The sequence below is a fragment of the Schistocerca americana genome, chromosome 11 (assembly GCF_021461395.2).
Source record: "Schistocerca americana isolate TAMUIC-IGC-003095 chromosome 11, iqSchAmer2.1, whole genome shotgun sequence".
NCBI classification, from domain to species: Eukaryota; Metazoa; Arthropoda; class Insecta; order Orthoptera; family Acrididae; genus Schistocerca; species Schistocerca americana.
The window spans coordinates 112,385,717-112,413,083 of record NC_060129.1 but is presented as its reverse complement, the minus strand read 5'-3'; the positions used below and the strand labels follow the sequence as shown (position 1 = coordinate 112,413,083).

The window sequence follows — 27,367 nt, the reverse complement described above, 5'->3', positions numbered from 1 at the left end:
GATTTTCTTTCAATGGGGCACCTTACTGCGAGGTCCAGTATGCCAGCACGGTACCACTCTACTGGTCGACATCAGAACGAACTTCCTGCTGCGTCAGTAACCTCCCCATCACCCACGCACTGCTTCCCATGCAGTGCAGCCTTCATTAGGCCATTGGCTATTGATTGGTCTTCTGTTTGGCAGCGAGGAAACCAGCAAACACACACACACACACCTCTGGGAACACTAACTGGTGGACAACACTAGAAGCAGACATGTCCAGTTGTCCAGTGAAGTGTTCGATTTTGATCCGTCGATCACCTCAAATGAGTGTGTCCACACGTTCCAACATTGCAGGAGTCACAGCCTGTCGATAGCCACCCCCTCACCTACCACCAACCTGGTGATGCTACCCACGCCACCACCTTTCTCTAGCAGACCTTGTTTGAGGCCGTGGAGGCCCACGTCCCTACTGTCGCCATCCACCCGCACCGTCCCAGTTTACCCCCACAGGCCACCCTCCTCCTCCTTGTCCGTGAATCCCACCATCAAATACCGTGCTTTCCTTCACACGAGTGATCCGGACACACCAAGACACCACCGGCAACTACGATGACACGTCAGAAACTTGCTCGCAGCTAAGAAACACTGGGACTGGTGACAGACATGCACCCATCTTAATGCTATCCTTCCTATCAACTCGCCCAAGTACTGGTCAGCCTTATGCTGCCTTACCAGATCTAACCCCCCCCCCCCCCGCCCTACTACCCTCTCGATCAGGATGACCAACCCTTCCCTGACAACCTTAGTAAGGACAATCAATTTGCTTCCTCCTTCTCCAATATCTTTACCCTCCCTGACGATCCCCAGTTCGATTACTCCTTCTACCCAGATGTCCACGATCGAACTGACACCACTGTCCCTCCAGTCACTCCTGGCTTCCAGTACTTACACAACATTACACCCAACGAACTCAATGCCCCCATCACTACTCAGGATATCATCAACTCACTCCAAACGAAATGCAACACCACTTCCAGTCAAGGTTGTGTTACCTATTGCCACCTCCTTGAACCTTCTGCCTTCTTCCTCTTCACCCTGGTCAGGCTATATAATGTGGTCTTTTCCACTAGCTACTACTCCGACCTGTGGAAAACCTCCCAGATCCTGATGTTCTCAAACCCAACAAACCGCCATCTGCTGTCTCCTCCTACCATCCATTCAGCCTTACCTCAATCTTCAGCAAGGACCTGGAATCAATCCTTACCTGCCGCATCCACCAGCATCTCCACCAGCACCACCTCCTTACTGCTACCTAGTGTGGCTTTTGACCATCCTTCTCTGCCGATGACCTTCTCCTTCACCTCACTCATTTCCTCTCCAAACAGCTCAACTCCCATTGCTCCGTCATCTTCCTCTCCATCGACCTCGAGCGTGCGTAAGACAGTGTATGGCATTCCAGCCTCCTATTCAAGCTTCAAACCTTTGCTTCCTATCAACTATGTCCATGTGATCGGGTCCATTCTTTCCCAACGTCCTTCCTATGTCACCATCCATAACACGGATTCCTACACATTCTACCCCTCCACCGGTGTGCCCCAGGGTTTCGTCCTCTCCCCTCTTTTTTACCTTCTGTACACAGCGAACGTGCCACCACCTTCACCTCCATCCACCTTCTTCAGTACACAATCAACACCGCCTTCTTTGCCCTCGCGCCCAGCCTGCAATGTTCCCAACACCTTCTCCAGTCCTATCTTAACCGGTTCACGATATGGTGCAACCAGTGGTTGCTGAAGATCACTCCTTCCAAGACCCAGGCGATCATTGTAGGCAAAATCACTCCTTCCTTCCGTTTCCTCGACTTCTATATCACCATTTATGGCCGTCCTCTCACCCTCAAGTATCTTGGCGTCACCCTTGATCGTCACCTCTCCTGGACCCCCCATCTCTGGATAATCCAAGCCAAGGCACGCTTCCGACTTTGTCTCCTCAAGCTCCTTTCTGGCCGCACATGGGGTCTGGACCCAACCCCCCACCATCTTCCACACCTATAAATCCCACATCTGCCATCCTATGCTGCACCCACCTTACCTCGATCTCTGCCCCTCCTACCTTTTATAAATCCCATCAAGTCCTAGAACGCCATACACACTGCTTCGCCTCGCCTATCGCATCCGTCTCCCCTCTCCCACGCAGATCCTGTATGACCTCCTCTTTTTCCTCGAATGGATATGGATCCTCTACACCTCCTGTAAACTTGATCCCCCTCACCTGCTTGTCTCTCCCATCCTCTACCACCCCAGTCTGCACTTGTATTCCCACGTCCCACCTGCTCTCCATCTCTCCACTCTCCATACCCTCACCCAAGGTGGCTTCCACCAACTCTCACTCCCTGATGATGCCCTCATTCCCTCCATCTACCCCTTCTACCAACTTTGATCTCCCCCCCCCCCCCCCGTGCTTTTTCCCAGGCACCCTCTCCCTTCTCCCTCCCTCCTCCCCCTGGGCTTCCCCTACCCCCATACCTTCTTTCCTCCTCCTCCCTTCTCTGCCCCTGGCATCTGCACCCTCCCCTCTCCCTCCTCCCCCACCTTTTCCCCTTTTGGCAGGTTCCCCGACTCGTACACATACAGTCAACATTCGCGCGCCGGAGATCGTCGCCATTGTTTGTGTGTGTCGTTGTGTTAGGGATTCAGTGTTTCGTCATTGTGCTCCTTCATTCACATGCGCCATTTCTGTCGTCTCTGTTAGTGTCAGAGTGCTGAACGCTTTTATTTGGACGCTGCACCTGTTAACGACTTCATGTATTTTAAATTTGTGTATCTACTGTTGTCTATCCACCGTGTTTCGTTTTTCGACGTCTCCAATTGTAACTGAATGTATTCTGTGGCCGAAGAGCGGTGTAGTCTTGCAGCTGCCGGCCTGCCTTATATCAGGTTTCGAAATGACAATAAAGGAAAAAAGAAGAGTCGACAGAGATGTGGAAAGACGTGTTGCCTATAAAATGTACATAAGTGAAATAAGTCTACTGATCTCTACTCTAAATAACCAAAACTAACTTTCATAACCTCCCCCCATGAACCACGGACCTTGCCATTGGTGGGTAGGCTTGCATGCCTCAGTGATACAGATGGCCGTACCGTAGGTGCAACCACAATGGAGGGGTATCTGTTGAGAGGCCAGACAAATGTGTGGTTCCTGAAGAGGGGCAGCAGCCTTTTCAGTAGTTGGAGGGCAACAGTCTGGATGATTGGCTGATCTGGCCGTGTAACACTAACCAAAACGGCCTTGCTGTACTGGTACTGCGAACAGCTGAAAGCAAGGGCAAACTACAGCCATATTTTTTCCCGAGGGCATGCAGCTTTACTATATGGTTAAATGATGACGACGTCCTCTTGGGTAAAATATTCCGGAGGTAAAATAGTCCCCCATTCGGATCTCCGGGCGGGGACTACTCAGGAGGACGTCGTTATCAGGAGAAAGAAAACTGGCGTTGTACGGATTGGAGTGCGGAATGTCAGATCCCTTAATCGGGCAGGTTGGTTAGAAAATTTAAAACAGGAAATGGATAGGTTAAAGTTAGATATAGTGAAGTTCAGTGGTAGGAGGGACAAGACTTTTGGTCAGGTGAATACAGTGATATAAACACAAAATCAAATAGGGTAATGCAGGAGTAGGTTTAATAATGAATAAAAAAATAGGAGTGCGGGTAAGCTACTACCAACAACATAGTTTCGTCATACTGTACATCCTCGATTCACCGCCAGTTGGCCCACTTGAAGGAAGGTAACGTTGACTTAGGTGCTTGTGTTGACATGCGACTCATTGCTCTACAGTACTAGCATCAAGCACATCAGTGCGTAGCATCAACAGGTTAGTGTTCATCACAAACGTAGTTTTGCAGTCAATGCAATGCGCGCGAGTGTGTATACCTGTCCTTCCCCCCCCCCCACCCCCCCCCTAAGGTAAGTCTTTCCGCTCCCGGGATTGGAATAACTCCTTACCCTCTCCCTTAAAACCCACATCCTTTCGTCTTTCCCTCTCCTTCCCTCTTTCCTGATGAAGCAACCGTGGGTTGCGAAAGCTTGAATTTTGTGTGTGTGTGTTTGTGTCTCTATCAACATACCAACGCTTTCGTTTGGTAAGTTACATCATCTTTGTTTTTAGATAAATTTTTCCCTGTGCTTGGGAAGTTGGTGAGCACTTTGTGTGAGGTATCATGTATAAATCATCCATTAAATACAGCAAATGACTTGTGTATTGAAAAGAGCTTCCACAACTTGTGTATAATGCATTAAAGGTTTGTAACTTCGAAATAGAGCTGCTCTCGGTCCTTACAGGTATAAGAGGGCAAGTCAAAAATAATACAAGCTATTTTTTTTTAGAAAGAAAGTTGTTATTTTGGAAAACAACATTGCAAGTAATATAGTTAGTTACTCTAATTAATCTCCTTTGTCTTGTGTGAACCCTGTAACATAAATATCCAATTGTTTTGTCTAGTAATTAACAGACTTTTGCGAAAACATACGACTGCAGTGCCATTTGGCAGGTGATTTTGTTAGTACATGAACCCTAAATACATCACTACACACCAGATATTATTCGGATATCATCAGAACAATAATATTTATCTTCTGTGCTGAATAAAAATAATAACTTGACAGTATTGCTATATCCCTACCAATTTATTCTTTCCTGGTTAACCGACAAATTTAGAATTTTTCACAATCATCAATTCCACTTTGCTGATAAATCTAAATCCAATCTTTGACATCACAATGCAATACAAAATATGACAATTGAGACCAGGAGTAAGATAGAACTAAACTAAGACTGGTGATGTGACAAGAAGTCGTACAAGAAGTGTGTGAATGTATTATATAATTGGAACAGTAACGCACAAAAGCTGAATAGGTCACTTAGTGAGACACCGTCAGACGACGAATGAAGTATTTTAATATTACGCATTTTGATATAACTCATCAGCAGGTATAAGATGCATTGAGTTGTACAGATGAACTGAACTTGTATTTTACATAACTGCCTGTGACAGTTGCGTGTGTAACATACAAGTTCAGAGCATCTGTACACATTGATTATCTGATACTGATGACGGGTTATCCAGAAATACACAATATTAAAGTTATTCCTTCACCATCTGATGACTTCTTCTAACTGACTTGTCAGCATCTGTGCAGTACTGTTCCAATTAAACTGACACTGTCCGTGTGGTCACAGCCACCATCACTTACGCATCACCTCGACAGCGCATTCCATTTTAGCTCTTGTTACAATTTATGTCATATGGCAATTCCAGTAACAACAGATGAATATGAATAATTTCACATATGACATCCATTTCAGCAGAGAACATGGACATCTTTTAAATAAACTGTTTCCTTAAAGGCAGAACCTTTTTTGGCCAGATTTTGTACGATGAATATTTTTAACAGTTAATAATACAATATGTGAGTTTTCATTAAAAACAAATTAATATTACTCACCTACAGTAGTGGCGACTCTAATGCTAAGGATTTTTTGTTGTATACAACAGGCACCATTCCAGCTCATACTGAAGACTAATAAACTAAAAGTTGTGTACTTTATGAACAAATAGATTCCTTTCCCAGCAAAATGACACATTTGAAATTTTTTCTCTGCTCTTCACTTTGATTTTGGGTTTCTGATCTCGTAGTAGTGTCATCATCCTCTGTTTGGACTAAAGGAGAGTAATGAATCAGCAGTGGACCTTCCATATCACGAAAGTCATCAGCTTTCCTACAGAAGCTTGCCTCTTGGTTTCTTGCATATGCATACACTCGCAACCCACGTACAGTGCACGGTGTAGCTACTCTGTACTATCGTTTGCGACCTCCTTTCCTGTTCCCTCTCGCTTACAGAGTGAGGGAGAAGCAACAGTCTATATGCCTCTCTATGAGCTCTGATTTCTCTTATCTTCATGGTCTTTACACCAAACGTATGTCAGTGGCAGAAGAATTGTTCTGTAGTCCACTTCAAATGCTGGTTCTCTGAATTTTTTCAATAGTGTTTCACAAAAAGAATGTCATCTTCCCTTCAGGGATTCCCTTTAGGATTCGTGAAGTATCTTTGTAATACTCGTGGCTTGTTCAAACCTACTGGTAACAAATCTAGCAGCTCGCCTCTGAATTGCTTTGACGTCTTTCTTTAATTCGAATTGATAGGGATTCCAAACACTCGAGCAGTATTCAAGGATGGGTTGCACTAGTATTCTATATGTGGTTTGCTTTACAGATTAGGTACACTTCTCTAAAAGTTCACCCAATAAACAGAAGTCTGCCAACTGCCTTCCCTACAACTGTCCTTAGCTGCTCATTCCATTTCATACTGCTTTGCAATGTCGTGCCTAGACATTTAAGTGACATGACTACACCGTGCGGAATACTTACTAATGCTGTTTTCGAACATCAGGCCTATGGGATTGTTTTCTTAATAGTCTGCATTAATTTACATTTTTCTACATTTGGAGCACGCTGCCGCTCATCAGAAATGACTTCATGTTACCGATCACCACCTCTCTCAGTGAAAGCATCTAGTGTTCACGTGATACATAGGAATGTCAGAAATCCTTCTTGCATGCCGTGCAGCTGCCTGCTGCCACATTTCAGAGTTAATGGCCTGACTAACTTGGAAAAAAAAAAAAAAAAAAAAAAAAAAAAAAAAACCAAGGAATAGCATTTGGAAGTGCAGGAGTTGCGGTATGCTAATTATTTAGTAACACTGCTTTGCAGAATACTCGAGAAATCCACAGAAGGTGTAAAACAGGTGAGGTATTATGAAATGGCAATTTTGGCAAATTTTTGTACCAGTTTATCACTGACTGCAAATGGACTGCCACTTCTCCCATCTTCACAAACATTTGTCCTTCCTCTCTCAAACGAAAGATGCTATTGACAACAGACTAGGCCGATAAGAATAATAACAAAAAATAATAACTGATCTCATTTAAAAACATCTGTTTAAACCATTACGGATTTTTACTTCACCATGTCAGTGCATTCACCAATTACTGTAGCCATCCACATCAACAATAACCTTGATAATTACTGCATAAAAAGCTCTATTCGCTGCCGTGGAACAACAAGTCTAGACTTAAATCTACCAAGAAATAACTAAGTGCAATTCATATACCAACATCTTATCTTTTTTCTGAGCTCGAGATGTCACTCATTATGGAGACACATTGACCTTTTTTTTTTTCTGGGTGAGCAATCGCGGCACCCACCTCGCACAAAGCTTCTTTGTAGCCAACTCTCCATGCTGTATATTAAGCACTCACTCAGTTGAGATGCCTACAGTATCAGAAATCTCACGAATTTTTATTCAGCAATTCCGCATTACCGTATCGTGGATTTTATCAGTGGTTTCCTTTGTGGTAACTTCAACAGGAGAGCCAGAGCATGCTTTGTTTCGGTGCTTGTCTGACCACGTTTACATTCATAAATACAAAAGTAAACAGTCTTCAGTGATGGTGCAGAGACCGTGAGAAGTTCACCCAGCTCTGTTTTGACTTGTGCGGCAGTCCAACCCTTCAAATGAAAATGTTTGATAACACCACAAAACTCGATTTTCTCCATTTTCAGTCGCAGTCAACACACTGAACAATCCAGACAGCTATCAACAATGAGCTGTACACTGTACATTGTTGAAATTCTTTATACAACCCTTGAAATAATCCAGCTTACCAACCATGAAAGCACAACAAAAATGTTCATTTCTTTCAATGAAATTTACCAGACATGTCAAACTGTCCTCGTATAAGGCCACACAGCTGACTACTTGACCCATTCTGGTCAAATTAGACCAGTAAGTCTGTAAATGCCCCAGCATATAATTTTTTAACTAATTTCAAGATGTATTTTAAAAAAAAGTCATCAAAGGATGAATGAAACTACTACCGCTACATATCAGCTCATCAAATTCAGCCTCTACATAGCACAAATTTCATAATTAATGTCAAGAGATTTAGAAATTTTTTGCCACTGGAAATCATATGAGAAGGCAAACAAAAAGCAGTGGCTTCCTCACTATCGCATCTTATGCTGACTGCCCTACCTGCACAGCTGTTCTGCCCCTGCCCCTGGCCCTCACCCTCCCTCCCATTTTTCCCATGCTACATCAACCTGAGGTCACTTTCTGGACAGCCCTGATAAATGTTCTTAGTAGTCATTTGCTGGCAATCCTAAGTTATCGCACCAATGTGTATCCAGTTTGTCAAGTTCCTTTTAAGAAGATCATGCGTGTCGTTAGACCTAGAGTTGTTGCTGCTGGCATTATTTGTTTTCTGGAATCCTGCTGCAAATGTGGAGCAAAATATAACACTTTTTATAACAAAGTGGTCAGACTTGAAAAGTATTTATATTTTTCTCACCACTTTAAATTGTTACACTGAAATCAGTAACACAAATGAAGTAATCATAAAATATTTTCTGATGTTTATTTCTGTACAAAACAACTTTTCTGTCCGTTAGTCAGCTATTGCTGACTAACACCTCAAATAAGACTTAGTGCATAAAAACACCTGCTCAGCGGCCTTGGTCGTGTGTTCCACATCTCGCTACCTCTACTGCAATCATGAAATCCTCCGACGGCGTGTTTTCTTCCTTCGCGCCCACCTCTTCGACTGAGATGTTGCCACAGCTCGCTGAGGACCTGAAAATTTTCAAAGTTCCATCTATGATTTGCGGACAGACGCTTCAGAAATGTGGTAAAAATTGATCTCAAACGAGCATATTTCCGTAGTCATCTTGAAGGGTCATAAAGACTTCATTAGTTCTTTTCGAACTCGCGAGGGGACCTTAAAGACTGCTTGCCCTCTTCCGTTTTCTTCATACTTGCAGAATTTGAAGGTCAGTGCCCAGACCTAATTTTCCTAAAGCAGTCTGGTGGTGATGGTGGGGGAGGCAGGGATGACCTACCTTTGAAGATTCGGAGCGTTTCGAGCATTGTTAGTCATAAGAAATTGGAGCATATTAAAATATTTGCTAGTAGCTGAATGCATTGTGTGGAAGTCTTGTGAGCATGGTATCGCTGGTTTGATTATCACTACTAGCAATTATATACATCAGTAATACTGTTCAGTGTGTGGAAATTAAAAAGTATTCCATTTGCTATTTGATGTTAGGCATTTTTGTACCAAATTATAATTTATTTTGAACACTCATTTTGATGTGATAGATAATTAAAAATAAAACGATGTCATTTTTTATTAAAAAATTGGAGCTCGATGTCCATTAACATTTCCATTTCACAATAAATATAAAACTTACTACTAGGGGAACCATGCAAAACTTTTGCACTTTTATGATAATGACAGTATCTGGAATAAGTGTAGTCACCGGGATGAGGGTAGTTGTGGAAATGAAGTGAAACCATTTTTAAAAATGAACTGAGCAATGTGAAATAATAATCAAGAATTTATGATACATCCTTGCATATACATTTCCACGCGTCCAGAAATGCGTTTTGCATTCGGAATGCTCGTCACAGCTTGTATGATGGGGAGAGATCAGGGACTGTCAGCAGGGCAACATAACCTATAACTTTAACTTCACAAACATTTTCACTTACAGTAAGCATGTTACAGCACAGTAGCAATAGGTAAATCACAATTCAAAGTGACAGTGATGAATGTGTTTGTCATTTTGAGATTTATATTCATTTAGTAAAGTCAACTTATACGACAGGCAGATGGTTTAGTTTGGTTTGGTTGGTGGGTCATCGGTCCCATCGTATTAAGGAAGGATGGGAAAGGGAGTTGGCCTTGCCCTTTCAAATGAACCATCCCAGCATTTGTCTGAAGCGATTTTGGGAAATCATGGAAAACCTAAATCAGGATGGCCGGACATGGGTTTGAACCATCGCCCTCATGAATGGGAGTCCAGTGTGCTAACCACTGCGCTACCTCGCTCGGTCAGGCAGATGAAATGGACTACCGCAGTAGTCACAGTTAGTATCTATGACAATGCTGTATACAGATTATCCAGTAATGGGTACTTTAAGACAAATGAAACTGTATTTATAATAAGATAATACGAAAAGGAAGTCTCTTATTCATGATTAATTATCATAAATTATAGGTATGAATCTGGGCATCTGTGATGCACATTTGCCTATTGTAGTTAACTCTTATGTTAAAAATTTTCCACAACTATTAAGTTTAAGTGCAAAATCAGTATGCAGTATCAATACCCAGTTAAAAAACCTTTCTAACAATACATCATTAATCCCTGTACATTTAGTATATGTAGAGAAAAAGGGATATTAAATTGAGAAATTAACTAGTGATAATCGAACAAATGACTTCACAATCACAAGACTTCTATTCACCTACTGCTGGAAGTGTTTTGTAGTTATAATGACTTGAAAATCTTCTAATTTTCAAAGAAGATTGTGTTGTACTGCTTTAGGAATTTGATGTTTGGGTGCTGACTTACAAATCCTGCAAGTATGGAAAAAAAAAAAAAAAAAAAAAAATCAAAGAGTACCAGTCCACTTGTCCAATGATCTCAGCAAGCCTATTTATCTATAACAACACAATAGTAGTGTCGCGGCATAATTAAACCACTGCCAAAGATCACAGAGTTCACTTTATTTAGTACTGATGCCCAAATGTGTTTAATTATGGATCTCCTCCTTTTCTGTCCTAGCTGTTTCTGTATTTTGAATTTCTGGGGCATCTGTACATTCTAGCATAGTAACGTTCAGAACTCAATAAAACCAAAGTACCCGAGTATGAAATTTTGTGCGTCCGTGGTCCCAATGAACGATCTGCTACAGCTCTCATCTTCCGTAAGCCAGATTTTGATGTTACAACCTGACCACTGTGCAGTTAAAAATAAATGGTTTGAGTTGCTGACCTCATCTTAGATCAAAAGTGAACTAGCAAAAATAACCTCTCCACATTACAAGATTAAATGTTAAGCACAGAAACACACCTCAGGTCACAACCTAAGCCCATATAAACAACCATCTGTGGAAACCCGCACTGTATACTCGAGAAATGTTCTGCACCGACACATATCACGTAGTGCATGTGGGCTTAGATTCGAGGGGAGCACACATGATAGATGTATTATGAAACCAAAATAGTAACTTTACTGTAAAATAAAAACAGAGTACAGGAGGGCAATGATAATCCAGCATGCTCAGGGGTCTGTCAATGCTGGATTATCAAATGTGCTGGATTATGAAGGACATTTTAAAAACCTCAATTTACAAAAAGTGATATAAGGAAAACCTATTGTTTTAACTCAGAAAAACAAGCAATTACTATTTATTAAAAAGAACTTGATAGACTATACAAAAAATTAAAAGCATGTACTACTTTTCTATAAAAACAAAATTCAATTAAAGAACAATGTACTGCTCTATTAAATCAGTTTAAGGCTCAAAGTTTCAGAAAAGTTCAATGTACGTAAACAATTTTTTATACACCAGTTATGAAATGAAATATCTACAATGGATATATACAAATAAGCACCACTGATTTGAAAAGATCCAGAACAAGGCAATTAATAAAAATTGTTACCAATAAACTGGCGCAGTTTAATTAGCATCACTGGTTTTAGGAAGAGCACAGATATCTCACGTTATCTAGGATGTGGAATATGTTGGACTGGTATCCAACAATGATGGCTTCCGAGTCCTCAGGAACAATGCAGGAATGTTAAATTGTTTCTTGGATTTAACACTTACAGAAAAAAAAAGGCTAATGATGTGCCGATTCATAAAGTCAGAAGTGTTGTACTTTTGGCTGCTCTCACCAATTTTTATGAAAATGTTTAAGGATTCAGGAGCCCCAGGCCAAGAAATGTGAATTGTAGGCATTTTTTCTTCATCACACACTGTTTCTAGTGCCTCCCGTGGGTTGAAAACACTTTGTAATATCACAAAATCAGTCAACTCTTCTTTGATAGCTAAATTTCTGTCAATGTTTATCTATTTGTCAACTACTTCCGTTGAAAATGCACGCAGTTGATCAGTGAATGCAAGATTTATCACTCGTGCAATTTAAGAATGAATACTTGTCGACTAATAATTATTTACACTGCGTTCCACCTCGGCTCCTTTAACCAGCTTAGGCTATAGTTTTCTCCAGATGTTGTGCAATGTAGTATTTTTAACATACGTCCAAGCAATTTCAGCTGGGAAAATAGCATCTTTGATGTTACAATTGCTTTGGAACTCTTAGACACTGCAATCTGAGCTTACCAGTTGTTGCACAAAAATACCACTGTACCAGCACTTGAGATTCTGTATGATCCCTCCGTCCATTCCGGACTATCGGGACCGGCGATTATCACAGTATTACTGTACTACCTAAAGTAAAGACTGTCTGCTTTTGGATATCCTTTCTCTCCCGCCCCACAAACTTGACATCAACCAGCCCATAATTTCACCTGCCACCCGTTATCAGCGTACTCCCAAAACCTTGACACCTACACAAGCTCAACGTCAAATCACAACAAAACTTCAGCCACCTCCCCACTACCTGTTCACTCTTGTCTTTAATAGAAAACTTCTCTTTCTTTATTCATCACATCTTTCTTCTCCACACACTCCTCTTTTTCTTTCCAAAAGCTTGGTTCAGGACCGTCATTCACGTTTTGTCCATGCCACTCCCCCTCCCACAATCATCCTCATCTACTGCTCACCTCCTACAACTTAGTGCAGCGAAAACAGTGCTCTGGAATTTTTAAGTGTACCATGATTTTAAAAGGAAGACTTCCAACTTTTACTTTAAATCTTCCAACCATACCAATAATCTGAAAATCATATATACAGGGTGGTCCATTGATCATGACTGGGCCAAATATCTCACGAAATAAGCATCAAACAAAAAAACTACAAAGAACGAAACTCATCCAGCTTGAAAGGGGAAACCAGATGGCACTATGACTGGCCCGCTAGATGGCGCTGTCATAGGTCAAACGGATATCAACTGCGTTTTTTAAATAGGAACCCCCATTTTTTATTACATATTCTTGTAGTATGTAAAGAAAAATGAATGTTTTAGTTAGACCACTTTTTTCGCTTTGAGGTAGATAGTCACAAACATACGGCTCACAATTTTAGACGAACAGTTGGTAACAGGTAGGTTTTTTAAATTAAAATACATAACGTAGGTACATTTGAACATTTTATTTGGTTGTTCCAATGTGATACATGTACCTCTGTGAACTTATCATTTCTGAGAATGCATGCTGTTACAGCGTCATTACCTGTAAATACCACATTAATGCAATAAATGCTCAAAATGATGTCCATCAACCTCAATGCATTTGGCAGTACGTGTAACGACATTCCTCTCAACAGCAAGTAATTCGCCTCCCGTAATGTTGGCACATGCATTGACGCATGTTGTCAGGCATTGTCCGTGGATCACGATAGCAAATATTGTTCAACTTTACCCACAGAAAGAAATCCGGGGATGTCAGAGCCGGTGAACGTGCAGGCCATGGTATGGTGCTTCGACGACCAATCCACCTGTCATGAAATATGCTATTCAATACTGCTTCAACCGCATGTGAGCTATGTGCCGGACATGCATGATGTTGGAAGTACATCGCCATTCTGTTATGCAGTGAAACATCTTGTAGTAACATCGGTAGAACGTTATGTAGGAAATCAGCATACACTGCGCCATTTAGGTCACCATCGATAAAATGGGGGCCAATTATCCTTCCTCCCATAATGCCGCACCATACATTAACCCGCCAGAGTCGAAGACGTTCCTCTTGTCGCAGCCATCGTGGGTTTTCTGTTGCCCAATAGTGCGTATTATGCCAGTTTACGTTACCGCTGTTGGTGAATGACACTTTGTCGCTAAATAGAACACGCGCAAAAAATATGTCATCGTCCCGTAATTTCTCTTGTGTCCAGTGGCAGAACTATACACGACATTCAAAGTCGTCACCATGCGGTTACTGGTGCATAGAAATACGGTATGGGTGCAATCGATGTCGATGTAGCATTCTCAACACCGACGTTTTTGAGATTCCTGATTCTCGCACAATTTGTCTGCTACTGATGTGTGGATTAGCCGCGACAGCAGCTAAAACACCTACTTGGGCATCATCATTTGTTGCAGGTCGTGGTTGACGTTTCACATGTGGCTGAACACTTCCTGTTTCCTTAAATAACTTAACTATCCGGCGAACGGTCCGGACACTCGGATGATGTCGTCCAGGATAGCGAGCAGCATACACAGCACACGCCCATTGGGGATTTTGATCACAATAGCCATACAGCAACACGATATCAACCTTTTCCACAATTTGTATATGGTCCATTTAACACGGGTAATGTATCACGAAGCAAATACTGTCTGTAATGGCGGAATGTTACGTGATACCACGTACTTATATGTTTGTGACTACTACAGCGCCATCTACTACAAAGTGAAAAAAGTGGTCCAACTAAAACATTCATATTTCTTTACGTACTACACGAATATGTAATAAAAAATGGGGGTTCCTATTTAACATGAGGGGGGACCCCAAAGTAACCAGACTCATAATGCTGCACATGGTGTACTTGTAGCAGCAGGTTGCGCCGCCAGAGGGTTGTAGTAGGAGCTCTGCCGAGTCATTCTGCCACACGGCGTCACCCAACAGTGAGAAGCGTGGTTTCTTTGGCAGTTCTTTGAGTGTGCGTACAGTGCAGACGTGACATGAGGAAATGGCTAGTTCTTACAAACAAGGTGCGGCAGTGAAGTTTTGTTTCTTGCTCGGCAAGAACGCAGCAGTAACTGTTGATGATTGAGACAACCTACAAAGACCTTGCTCTTAGTAAAACGCAAGTGTACGAATGGTTTTCTCGGTTTAAAAAGGGAGAAATGATGCTTGGAGATCGGCCCCATTCTGGTCGACCTTCAACTGCTCGAAGCGAAGACAACATCAACAAAATCCATGATCTCATCAGTTAAGATCGACCAACTCAAGAATTTGTCTGGGAGCTCAATTCAGTGCATCTTGACCGTCGATTTGGGGATGCAAAGATTTGCAGCAAAATTCGTGCTGAAGCTTCTTACCAGAGATCAAGGGGATCGCCGCATTCAAGCCTGTCTCGAAATGAAGGACGCGTTCAAAGATGATCCACATTTCTTCAACAAAATCATTACAAGTGATGAGTCGTGGTGCTATGGGTGCGATCCAGAAAGTAAACGATAGTCATCACAATGGAAGTTTTTTTTTTTTTTTTTGGCATCAAAGGGATCATACACTCTGAATTTGTCCCTGAAAACCAGACAGTAAACCAGCAATTCTATTTGGAGGTTATGAAACGGCTTCGCAGAAGTTTGTCGCAAAAACACCCAGCTTTGTGGGATTCCGGCGTGTGGTTCCTGCATCACAACAATGCTGCCGCGCACACGGCTCTCAGCATTCGCCAGTTTTTGGCCTCAACGAAGACGACTACCTTGACCCATGCGCCCTATTCGCTGGATTTAGCACCCTCGGACTTCTTCCTATTACCGAGGATGAAAAGAGACTTGAGAGGGAAGCGTTTTGCGGATGTGGAAGACGTAAAACGCAATATCACGAAAGTGCTAGCAGGTATCAAAGAGGACGAATTTAAAAGCTGCTTAGAACACTGGAATGAACGTTTGGAAAAGCGTATTAATGCTAATGAAGAGTACTTCAAAGGAGATTAAGGTTGTATTTGAAAACAATATAGTATATGCTTTCTAGAAAGAAATTCCGGTTATTTTTGGGCCCTCCTATATATATATTTTTTTTACAAAACTATGCTCAAGACGAGCCTTCCATGGGTTTCAGGATTTTAGACAGATGACGTCGACACCATGCCACAATATTGTGGCTGACAACCGGGCAGCCACCTTCGAATGAGTTATATATCAAATGTTGCCAAGTTTATGACCGAGATTGGCATGCATAGATCTCAGCTCCACTACCCCCTCTGTTGAATGTTGTTATCATCTCGGCCACGAAGGCAAACAGCAGAGTTAAAATTGAGAGGAAAAGGTGAAAAAGTTAACTGTTCATAGATATGGCACCAGGAGTAATATTTTGTCTTTGTCAAGAAATTAAAGAAATCAACTGGTCCCACGTATTATCCAGTCCACAACCACCATTACAATTAATAAGAACTTCTGTTGAATGTGTTTCCAAAGAGTCTTTAATAGCTGAATCCCAGAATGTACTCATCATGTCCAAGCTTTTTGTGGTAGAATAACCTACTAAATTTCCTGTGGAAATAGAGGGCTCAGCTATGGCAGATTTACTGGGCTTTTCAAAAAATTCTGGAACATTCATAATTTCACACCAATGGTCTGTTTGAGCAAAATGTGGTTGGCATCCCTGCCAACGCCTGTGTTTACTGTATAACTGCCAGAAGTTTCATTGTTGTAGGTCTGTTAGTTACTGTTCACTGCTTTATTGAGTAGAGCGTTGTGTCGCACAGTTTGCAAATTTCAAGAAGGCAGAGTTAAGAGGACAACATGTCTGCATGAAATTTTGCATGGAACTCAAGAAAAGCTTTACAGAGACACAATAATCGATGCAGGAAGCCTACAATGATGAGTACTTAAGCCGTCCTCAATCTTACCAATGGTTCACACAGTTTACAAATGGCCAGACGGAAGTCTAAGACGGCCTTCGACATCTACCGACAGTGCTCACGTCTGGAACATCGACGAACTTGTGCGTGCCACTTGAAGACTGACTATCTGTGAGGTTGCAGAAGAATGTAACATTTGAGTTGGATCGTGTCATAAAATCCTGACAATGCATCACAGAATGTATCGTGTTGCCGCCTAGTTCGTCCCACGGCTCACGAGTCGAGACCAGAAATACCTTTGCCTTGCGATCTGTGAAGAGCTTTTACATCGTGCAAATGAACATGTAATGTTCTTTAAGGGAATCATAATTGGTGACGAGACATGGGTCTACAATTAGGGTGTTGAGACCAAGGTTCAAATTTCACAAGAGCTCGGGAAAGGTTCTCCAAAACTAAAACAGCTTGTCAGGTCAGGTCAAATGTCAAAGCCGTGCTGACAGTTTTCTTTGACTTTGTAGGATTAGTTCATCACGCCACCAGTTAATTGGTGGTACTATCGGACGAGCTGGAATGCCTGCAAGAAAATGTGAGAAGGAAACGGCCTGAAATGTGGCGAGACAATTCGTGGCTTTTGTGTCGTGATAAAGCAGATGCACAATCGTCCCTGTTCATGTGCGGCTGTTGCACAAAACACGAAATCACTGAGCTGCCTCATCCTCCTCACTCTCTAGACCTGGTCCCTGGGGACTTTTTTTTATTTCCAAAGTGTCCTCTGATGAAAGGACAAGATTTGCAACAATAGACGAGATAAATGTAAATCCACAAACGGTACTTCAGGCGGCCCAGGAAGAGGAAGTGCAAACAGTGTTGAAAGTGGAGATCAATTGTGGAGGGAGTATTTCCGAAGAGACAATGCACAATAAGTAAAAGTATGCGTATAAAAAGGATTTTTCTGAACAGACCTCGTACGTCAATTGTGTTCCGCACACATTTTACGCATTCTGCCTGTGGTCTGGATAGTGTGGGGTTTGTCACACTGGCATGCAATTCACCTGAAGAAGGTTGCTCGGCTGGCAGCCAAAATATCGTGCCAAGATGTTGCTGTCGTCTGGCCGCAATCCCGACACCTCACGGAATACGCTAGAATGCTTTGACAATACTCTCAGCTGAAGAGCAGCATTGTTCTGCTGCTGAGCCACCGTCACTCATCAGGAAGATGTAATAAAATGAAAATTATGGACCTTTTTATTACCAAAAGTAATGGCAAAGTAATGATTAATCTTATTTGAACATATCTACAGAATGAATGAGATCAGGCTAACCCAGATCATGTATTTCTTGTCAGAAAAGTCAACAACAGTACAGATTACAGAAGTAGGCAAAGAACTGCAGTGTGACGAACAAATTGGGAATATGAAAATAAATGTGTATGCCAATAAAAGTTACATAAAAAACAAAAATGGATGGAAGCTGGTAGATGTGATGTACAACAATTTCAGAAAAATAGAGGATTTATTGATGAGAAAGAGCGTCACAAACTGAGCAAGTCAGTAACGTGTCGGTCCACCTCTGGCACTTATGGAAGCATATATTCAGCTGGGCAATGACCGACAGAGATTTTTGATGTCCTCCTGAGGGATCTCGTGCCAAATTCTGTCCAACTGGCATGTTAGATGGTCAACATCCTGAGATGGGTTGAGGGTCCTGCCTGCAATTCTCCAAACATTCTCATTTGGGAAAAGATCTGGCAACATTGCCAGCCACGGTAGGGTTCAGAAATCACGGAGACCGGCAGTAGAAACTCTCATTGTGGGCAGGTGAGCATTATCTTGCTGAAATGTAAGCCCCGAGTGGCTTGTCGTGAAGGGTAACAACGGGGCACAGAATATCTCAGACATGCTGCTGTGCTCTCACAGATGACAACCAAAGGGGTCCTGCTGTGAAAAGAAATAGCACCCCAGGCCGCAACTCCTGGTTGTCAGACCATATCACAGGCAACAGTCATGTCGGTATCCATTAGCATCCAGGACATCTGCAGACACACCTTCAGCCTGTAATCTCACCGAATGGAATAGAATTGCCTTTAGTGACGAGTCCTTCTTCAGAACTGAGCCTCGACGATCGGTGAAGGTGTGCCAGGGACGCTGTGGCCGGCAGTGGGTTACCGACCTGAATGTGACCGCCAGTTTTTTTATTAGTGCGCTGGGGCAAGCAAACTGACTTTCACTTTTTTTTTTTTGAGGGGAAAGGGGGGGGGGGTGACAAACAAACCTACATTACTGGCCATTAAAATTGCTACACCACGAAGATGACGTCCTACAGACCCGAAATATAACTGACAGGAAGAAGATGCTGAGATATGCAAATGATTAGCTTTAGAGCATTCACATAAGGTTGGCGCCGGTGGCGACACCTACAACGTGCTGACATGAGGAAAGTCTCCAACCGATTTCTCATACACAAACAGCAGTTGACCAGCGTTGCCTGGTGAAACGTTGTTGTGATGCCTCGTGTAAGGAGGAGAAATGCGTACCATCACATTTCCGACTTTGACAAAGGTCGGATTGTAGCCTATCGTGATTGTGGTTTATTGTATCGCGACATTGCTACTCGCGTTGGTCGACATCCAATGACTGTTAGCAGAATATCGAATCGGTGGGTTCAGGAGGGTAATAAGGAACGCCATGCTGGATCCCAACGGCCTCGTATCACTAGCAGTCGAGATGACAGGCATCTTATCCGCACGGCTGTAACAGATCATGCAGCCACGTCTCGATCCCCGAATCAATAGATGGGGACCTTTGCAAGACAACAACCATCTACACGAACAGTTCGACGACATTTGCAGCAGCACGGACTATTAGCTAGGAGACCGCGGCTGCGGTTACCCTCGACGCTGCATCACAGACAGGAGCACCTGCAATGGTGTACTCGATGACGAACCTGGGTGCACGAATGGCAAAATGTCTTTTTTTTTGGATGTATCCAGGTTCTGTTTACAGCATCATGATGGTCGCATCCATGTTTGGTGACATCGGGGTGAACGCACATTGGAAGCATGTATTCGTCATCACCATACTGGCGTATCACCCGGCGTGATGGTATGGGGTGCCATTGGTTACACGTCTCGGTCACCTCTTGTTCGTATTGACGGCAATTTGAACAGTGGACGTTACATTTTAGATGTGTTACGACCCATGGCTATACTCTCCATTCGATCCCTGCGAAACCCTACATTTCAGCAGAATAATGCACGACTGCACGTTGCAGGTCCTTTCTGGATACATAAAATGTTCGACTGCTGCCCTGGCCAGCACATTCTCCAGATCTCTCACCAATTGGAAACGTCTAGCCAATGGTGGCCGAGCAACTGGCTCGTCACAATATGCCACTCACTACTCTCGATGAACTGCGGTATCGTGTTGAAGCTGCATGGGTAGCTATACCTGTACACGCCATCCGTGCCCTGTTTTACTCAATGCCCAGGCGTATCAAGGCCGTTACGGCCAGAGGTGGTTGTTCTGGGTACTGATTTCTCAGGATCTATGCACCCAAATTGTGTGAAAATGTAATCACATGTCAGTTCTAGTATAATATATTTGTCCAATGAATACCCGTTTATCATCTGCATTTCTTCATGGTGTAGCAATTTTCATGTCCAGTAGTGTATTCACTGATTTCCTCTAATGTGAATGTAAATTAGGCATAGATCTTTCAGTGAAGGTGTTAAGCACACACTAGGGTGGGAAGGGGTGTTAGGCAGTCAGTGCTATGTGTCGTCCCCCCCCCCCCCTCCCCCCTCCCTCTTCTCCCATCAGTCTTCTGACTGGTTTGATGTGGCCCGCCATGAATTCCTCTCCTGTTGTTCTACAAAGAGAAGCAATTCAATAACATTAAAAATTAAAAATGAGCCTAAGTTTATAGGTCCAGCTTCATGGAAAGAATTTTGTTCTTTTAATTTTGAAAAAGAAACATAGTGGAACTTTGCTCCGAGACCAGTCACAAACTGGAGCTTGGATTTCCTCTAAGCTGCAATATCGAGTGGCCACAGATAAACCTATTGTTGTTGTTATTTATTATAACTATTATCAGTATTTCTTTTTATTCCATTTTAAAAGAGCGTCTGGACTTGAGCAGTCACAATGTTTTCTTCTTCCTTCGTTCATCCCAAATTATCTTCATAAGCTCACTGTGTTCTCTCTTGTGCTCTTCCAATTTATCTTCTGTCCTTTTTTGTGTTCTTTATGATGTTTCTGAATTGTTCTTGATTGTTATGTTGTTTTCTGTGACTCAGTTCTTTAATGCCTTCTTCTGTTTCAGTGATTGATTATCCCTTGTATGACACATAGTTCCTCTTTGTGATCACTGAGACTTTAGTATTGCCAAAGCTGGATCCCATGTGGTCCTAATTTCGAACCCTGTCTCTCCATTCATAAAATTGCCAAGCTGCAAATTTCCACCACTTCTTTCAATATGCTGTCCCAGTACAAAGTCGACAATGAAAGAACTTTGGTGTCACTAATATTCGACACATCCGTGTTCCGAGATGTGACAAGTTTGTCCGATGTATGACTTCCTGCAACTACAAGGAATCTTATAAACACGAGGCCTTCTCAAACCGAGACTGTCCTCCACTGAACCTAGAAGAGCTCTAACATACATCAGGTTTAAGGCACAACAAATCTCCCATTTGGAATATCCATTTTGCAGGAGTACAGTACGGATGCGGCATAGCTTGTGGGACAAGCTGTCTGAATCTGATACGGCTCTTGCTCTGTGGAGCGACGTCCTCGATATGCCACTTCTTTCCACAGGATGGTGACAGCTCGTGGCTGATAAGTATAAGTTTTTGTGTATTGATTTATGGTACACATCATGATCCACGGTACGGTCCCCTTTCCTACACACCAACACAACCACAAACAGTAGTTCAACATTTTTCTTCATCTCCGTTGAAAACTGAGAATATAGAGAATTTAGATGTTGTGCAAATATATCCAGCCATGCAGTGCCAGTGCCAGAGTATAAAAGCGCCATTCACATATCGCCACAAGACATTTGTCAGCTGAAACACTGTGGGTACTTCACGACGACATCTGACATCTTACCCGAGAATCACTTCTACAACTAATATGTCGGGAAAGACTCAGTCACACAGCACAGAAATTGTAATCAGAATGATAAGGTAAATAATTTCCCAAAACAAGTTCTTTAAGATGTATTCCACAGAGGATACATTAACATTATACAGTCCTACATCAGTTGTAATGTTTCACAGGTTTTCAAGTTGTGCACAAAGCCTGTACAGGTTAGAGTCTGCTGTGTACTCTTCCAAATGTCATGAAGATGAGGGTTTGTATGGGAGGACACAACAAATCTCTCTTCAAGATGCAACAGTCAGTTTGGGTCCCCTTCGTTGGACCTTACAATAAATCTCATTTAGAAAGAGGTCTGGCATTTTAAACAGATTTTTTAAACATCGAATCAGGAGACAATTCTCTGGGAATAAACAATGTTTCTGTGTTTTAATCACACTTGTATTTTTCTTGGCCACGAAATATTTGGGTCTTTCAGACTTCGATTCTCAAAATGATCTTCGACTTTCTCTAACAGCGTATCAAATACTTCTGCATTATTAAGATTAGCAAGAGCTGCTTTTAGAATGTCTACAGAATGTTCTCATCCAATTTCTCATGGCCAGCCAATATTTGATTTCTTAGTTGCTCAGTGCACTTTCCATTCAACTCGTGAAACTGATTGTGACCGATTCTAGCTTTTTCCTGATCAGCCAGCAGATACTGCATGACCAGGGCGATCATATGTACCCTATCTTCACTTTGCTGAATATGTGCAACAGAATCTTGATGAAAAAGATTCGTCTTATCCTTTTTGAACTTCTCCCTAACTTTTTTTCCTTACTTCTATCTTTCTGTGGTCTTCTGTCGCTTACTATGTGGATAGAGCTAATGCTGCCACAGCATAGAACACTGTCGCTCTTTTGTTTGTAATGTAGCCACAGATAAGACACTAACCACTCCGATTTACCCCATTTTGGATTTGTTTTTGAATATTACGATAATACAGGACACATTATATTTCAAGTAATAAGCCAATTTAATGTTATCTGTTAGATAGTACCATTCAAGGATGGGACAGTTTGTCATATACAAAAACTGCTGTCAACCAACACACTAATTGCTTATTTGCATAATTTTTATCACTGTCTCTGCCCATAGATCTTTTACACCTCTAAGTGAACTTAAGGGAGAGGGACAGAAACCATATCTTGCCCCCACCCACAAACTTTCAAGGGGGGGTGGGTTGCATCACTGCTCCATCTCCACCCTCTTCTCAATTAGCACTGAAAACAGACCACACCCATTGATGGAGGTAAAGATCACAACAGTGATTGAGAACATCAGTGTCAATGTGCTTCACATGTGCACATGGTAAAACAAGTTTGTGATGTTACTAAACAGGGAAATCATTTTGAGCATATTTTACAAGCTGTGTGTGTGGAGTTATGAAATGAAGTACATACGATACACGTACGTACACACACACACACACACACACACACACTTGATTACTTTTTGCTGTAGTTGACTTTTAGATCACCCTGTTCAGAGGGACAGTACCAACGCTTTCAAGCCAGAAAAAAAATACGAACTCAGGAACACCATGGCGAGAAGGTGGGAGTACTGAGAAAATAAGAAATACAAAAAGAGAACACGGGATGAAGTTCTCGTGTGATACCAGAACACAATCATGAACAGTAAATAAGTGACAGCTTCAAACGGGAAAGATAGTTCTTTAAAAATATTTTGTGACTACGGGCCCAGCACAAAAAAGGTCGTTTACTTCTCTTTGGCGACGTCCTCGTCGAAACGGCTGCAACTGTGTGGCGGGAATCAGGAGTCGCCGATACTTGCGGCTGCGGTTGTGGCACACCAGACGGTTTCGGCACACCGAACAGTTTCGGCACGCTGAATGGTTTCCTGAGCGCAGCCCGTATGTGGCCGAGGCGATGCCGCATGAGGTGCTCCAACCGGTCGAACGCCTCGCCACAGTCTCCGCAGGTGTGCTGTGCCCTCAGTGTCCAGACGGGCTTCGGTTTGAGTTTCACCTGTTTCGCCTCCCGCACCTCACGCCAGATTGTGGTACGGCCTGTGTGTGTCAGGGTGTGCATCTGCATCTGGCCCTCAGTAGGGAACCACTGGCTGCAATACCCGCACTGGAAGCTCTTTGTCGGCACACGTGACACATCCGTTATCTCCACACATTCGTCGTCGGTGTCCCCGTCAGGGGCAGCTTTGTCATTCTCGGAAATTTGCACCACTTCGTCACTCCCCGTCACATTGTAGAGCTCTCCGCTATCGACACCGCTCGTGGGCTCTCGTGCGATTCTGTAAAAGGAAATTGAAAAGGTGTATCTTAAATTTTGTTCAGTGTCTCAATTTTGTAAATTTATGAGTGTACGTCACTAAATAAGTTGCAAAACAGGATAGAGGCAGTAATATTCAATGTAAATTCGTGGAATTTATTTCACTTTTCCACATATTCACCCTGGACATTGTAACGGAACATATTAAAGGCTTTACTTTAATGAAGTATGTGATACCCTCCAAATTCAACCAGTTTAACGAGTATTTATGATTATAGAAGAGTTATTGTGTATGTTAACAATGATTGCACAACATGTCTCCATAAACAGTCAACCCATTAAATTATACTGAATAACTGACCCACACAAAAGTTAATATCACTTGATCACTGATACAGCACATGTCATCATGTAAAAACACTAAGTTTATCTTAAATAATTAATATGAAGTACGAAAAATAGTAGCCAACTTAGGTATTTTGGATCTCCTTAAATAAAAATCACCCAGTGAAACCTATTTGTTCACTAGGAGCGTTTTCACTCAGTATTCACGTAATCAATCCTATTTTAGACGAAAACCAATGTAATTCTTAATAATTCATGTTAATTACTTATTTATGCAAATTAGAGAAGTCAATTGACAAACTTCTAAAAAACGGCCTTTTTGTAACAAAGAATTATTCTGTCAAGTCTACAAATCTGTCTGTCATTTTAATAACATGTTAAATTATGTCACTCGATGCAAATTAATAACTTTTCTGCACAAATTATGATAACAGATGTACATGTGACTTGTAAACTATATCTCTTTTTAGTAGTTCTTTGACAATGTTATAAATACAAGCAGCAAGAACGGTCGGGAGGCAGTCGGAATGTCACTTTGGTAGAGTGTGTATGTGTGTTATGGTTTGAGGTGGATAAACAATGCAAAGAACATGTAACGGAAATACTACTTTGTCTTGTGTCATGGTCTTTGGTGGACAGTGGAATTAAGATGGCCACCAGAGTAATAAATATTTGAGGTTTACATATTTGTTGGTTTCGCTCGTTCTTTATGATCAAAAGCATATAAAAAACACGGGACCTCATGTTTTTAACCCTAGACAACCAGATTTAGAGCCAGCATCAGCATCGAGAGACAGCAGTGATCCAGCAAGTAGCAGCGATTACCACAACACAATGCATTTTAATGGCGCCAACCTAACATCAAGTGCTAACAAGCTCCGTAAATGGGAGTGAAATAGTGCGATTATAGCAATTAGCTATATCTACGACCAGGCGACCATTACAACATTCGTTCAGACACATATCCCATCCCTTTATAGTCGGTAAAGTGCTTGCCCACAAAATACAAAGATCCTGGGCTTGAGTCCCAGTACGTTAATCTGCAACAGTGTTTCATATCGTCGTACACTCCACTGCAGAGTCAAAATTCATCCTGGAAACTGCTCTTCACAAGACCTCGATAGCTGGCAGCAGTGAAGAATTTTAGTTGTTGTCACAGCCAATGTGTCTGGGCATGATATCTATTATGATAAGTTAGTTGGCTGCCAAGCCCCTGCCAAGTCTTCCTTTGTAAGGCAACACTATTAGTCATCAAATACTCAATACAGCTGACAACATTAATGATTAGTTGGTTGAAAACTCAAAAGATGGTAAAGATTTCACTATTCAGTTGAATGACGCTACAGACAGCTAAGACGATGCACAGTTAGCTTGTTATGTGCCGTGTATATGTGACAATAAATTTCATGAAGAACTTCTTTCCTGCAGGAAAATAACTCTTGGAACAAAACCAACAGAGCTCTTTGGAATACTTTGTTCTTTTATGGGAGAAAACATCAACTGGGAAAACTGTGTAGGTGTGTTTACAGATGGAGGTTGTAGTAGGGCTGGCTGTTCTGTCAGATTGCAAGCTCTGATTCTCATGTTATTGGGGCACACAGTTTATTCATCGAGAGAAACTGGCATCAAAAAGCACGAGTCCTGTCCTTCGTGTGGTTTTGCAATCAGTTACCAAAGTGATGAACTTCACATAAGTTGAGATGTTTTCAACAAACGTGAGTTGATGTGGGGACTGAGCACATTTTCCCAATTTGTTACAGTAACTCTTACTGGCTTTCACACGGTAATGTCTTGCAAAGGGTGTACAAACTCGGGAATGAACTTTTCACTATTGAGTTCCACGAAGTTTGCATACTGTGTTTTGAGCTGGTGAATCTTCCTGATACTTTTGAAAAACTCCGTTCAACGAGTGTATCCAGGGTGTATATGTGGACAAGGAAAAAAACCTTTCCCGATTTTTCCCGGTTAAAATATACACCTTTTCCCTGAGTGAAAATACTTTCTTTTTCCTGTGTGTTAGTGACAGCATACTGCCCAAGCTATAAAACTTGTTAATCCTCTGAATGGTTAACGTTTTACACATAATTGGCATAGAACTTCCCGCCGCCCCTTAAAAAAAGGTCTCGGAAAGATCTTTGATGATGTGCAGCAACATGTACACTGCATATTTTTGTATTACGATACGCTGCATGTTTTTGTAATTACGAAAGTGTAAATTCGAATTCCACCAAACACAGCACATTAGTTTCCAAACCATTGAAATCGAGATTGCGATGTCCTTTTGTAACTCAGACTGCTCTGCACATGCGTCTATCTGGCAGCTCGGGCATCCCAGAAAATTTTTTTTGCGGTTAGCATCTGGCTCGAAGTAACTGGAGAAGGTACTGGTCCTATGCGACTGAAATGTGCACGCGCAAGATCCCGCTGGCAATTGCTCAAACGAACCTAATGTAAGCAGTTGTGACGTCACGCTCATTAGAGGCAGCTCGTTGTTATGACATATTGCAGTCTTCATCATAAGGCCTTCAACACGTTATGCTGTTGGCAGACGCTTGTGTGGGCAGTGTTTTGTTGTTGCAAATGGCACTTTTCCTACGCAACTAAAGTTTTATTTTGGTATTTTTCTATCGTTTATGTTTTATTGCTGCAGTATTATTCTGCAGTAGCGGGATACAGTAATATTCTATGTTAGAGTATCAGTTCTTGCCAGTCAACATTACAAATTTAACTGAAAGTTAAAACCACGAAAAATTCCCGGATTTTCGAATAATTCCCGGGTTTTCCCCGGATGAAAAAATTCCCAGGCTTTTCCCGGATTCCCTGGGGAGTACACACCCTGGTACCCCTTCAATGATACCACCATTCTGCAACTGTCACAAAAAATGTCAGCCCTAGGAAAGAAACTGCTGTTGTGGAAGAAAAAGTTGGATGATAAAGATATAAGTTACATTCCCCCTGCTCTTAAAAAGGTTTTAGAAGACAATAACTTCCAGCTGAAAGTCTGTGTTTGTGGATTACTTAATTGAGCCCAGTGATTAATTTCTGAAATATTTTCCAGAAGAAGTTGATCAAACCAACTGGATCTGAGATCCTTCATAA

At 42.1% G+C, this 27,367-nt stretch overlaps 1 protein-coding gene across 2 annotated transcripts in view; it reads right to left on the bottom strand.

The window, feature by feature from the left end:
- Positions 1–8,357: 8,357 nt before the first annotated feature.
- The window catches only part of LOC124553975, a 186,533-nt gene continuing 167,523 nt past the window's right edge, over positions 8,358–27,367 (bottom strand). For both annotated transcript variants that reach the window (XM_047127999.1, XM_047128000.1), the window contains 2 exons: positions 23,401–23,945; positions 8,358–8,670 (listed from right to left, as the gene is read on the bottom strand). In XM_047127999.1, coding sequence (XP_046983955.1) covers positions 8,591–8,670; positions 23,401–23,945 — 625 coding nt within the window. In that variant the 3' untranslated portion in view covers positions 8,358–8,590. The remainder of the gene's footprint in view (positions 8,671–23,400; positions 23,946–27,367) is intronic.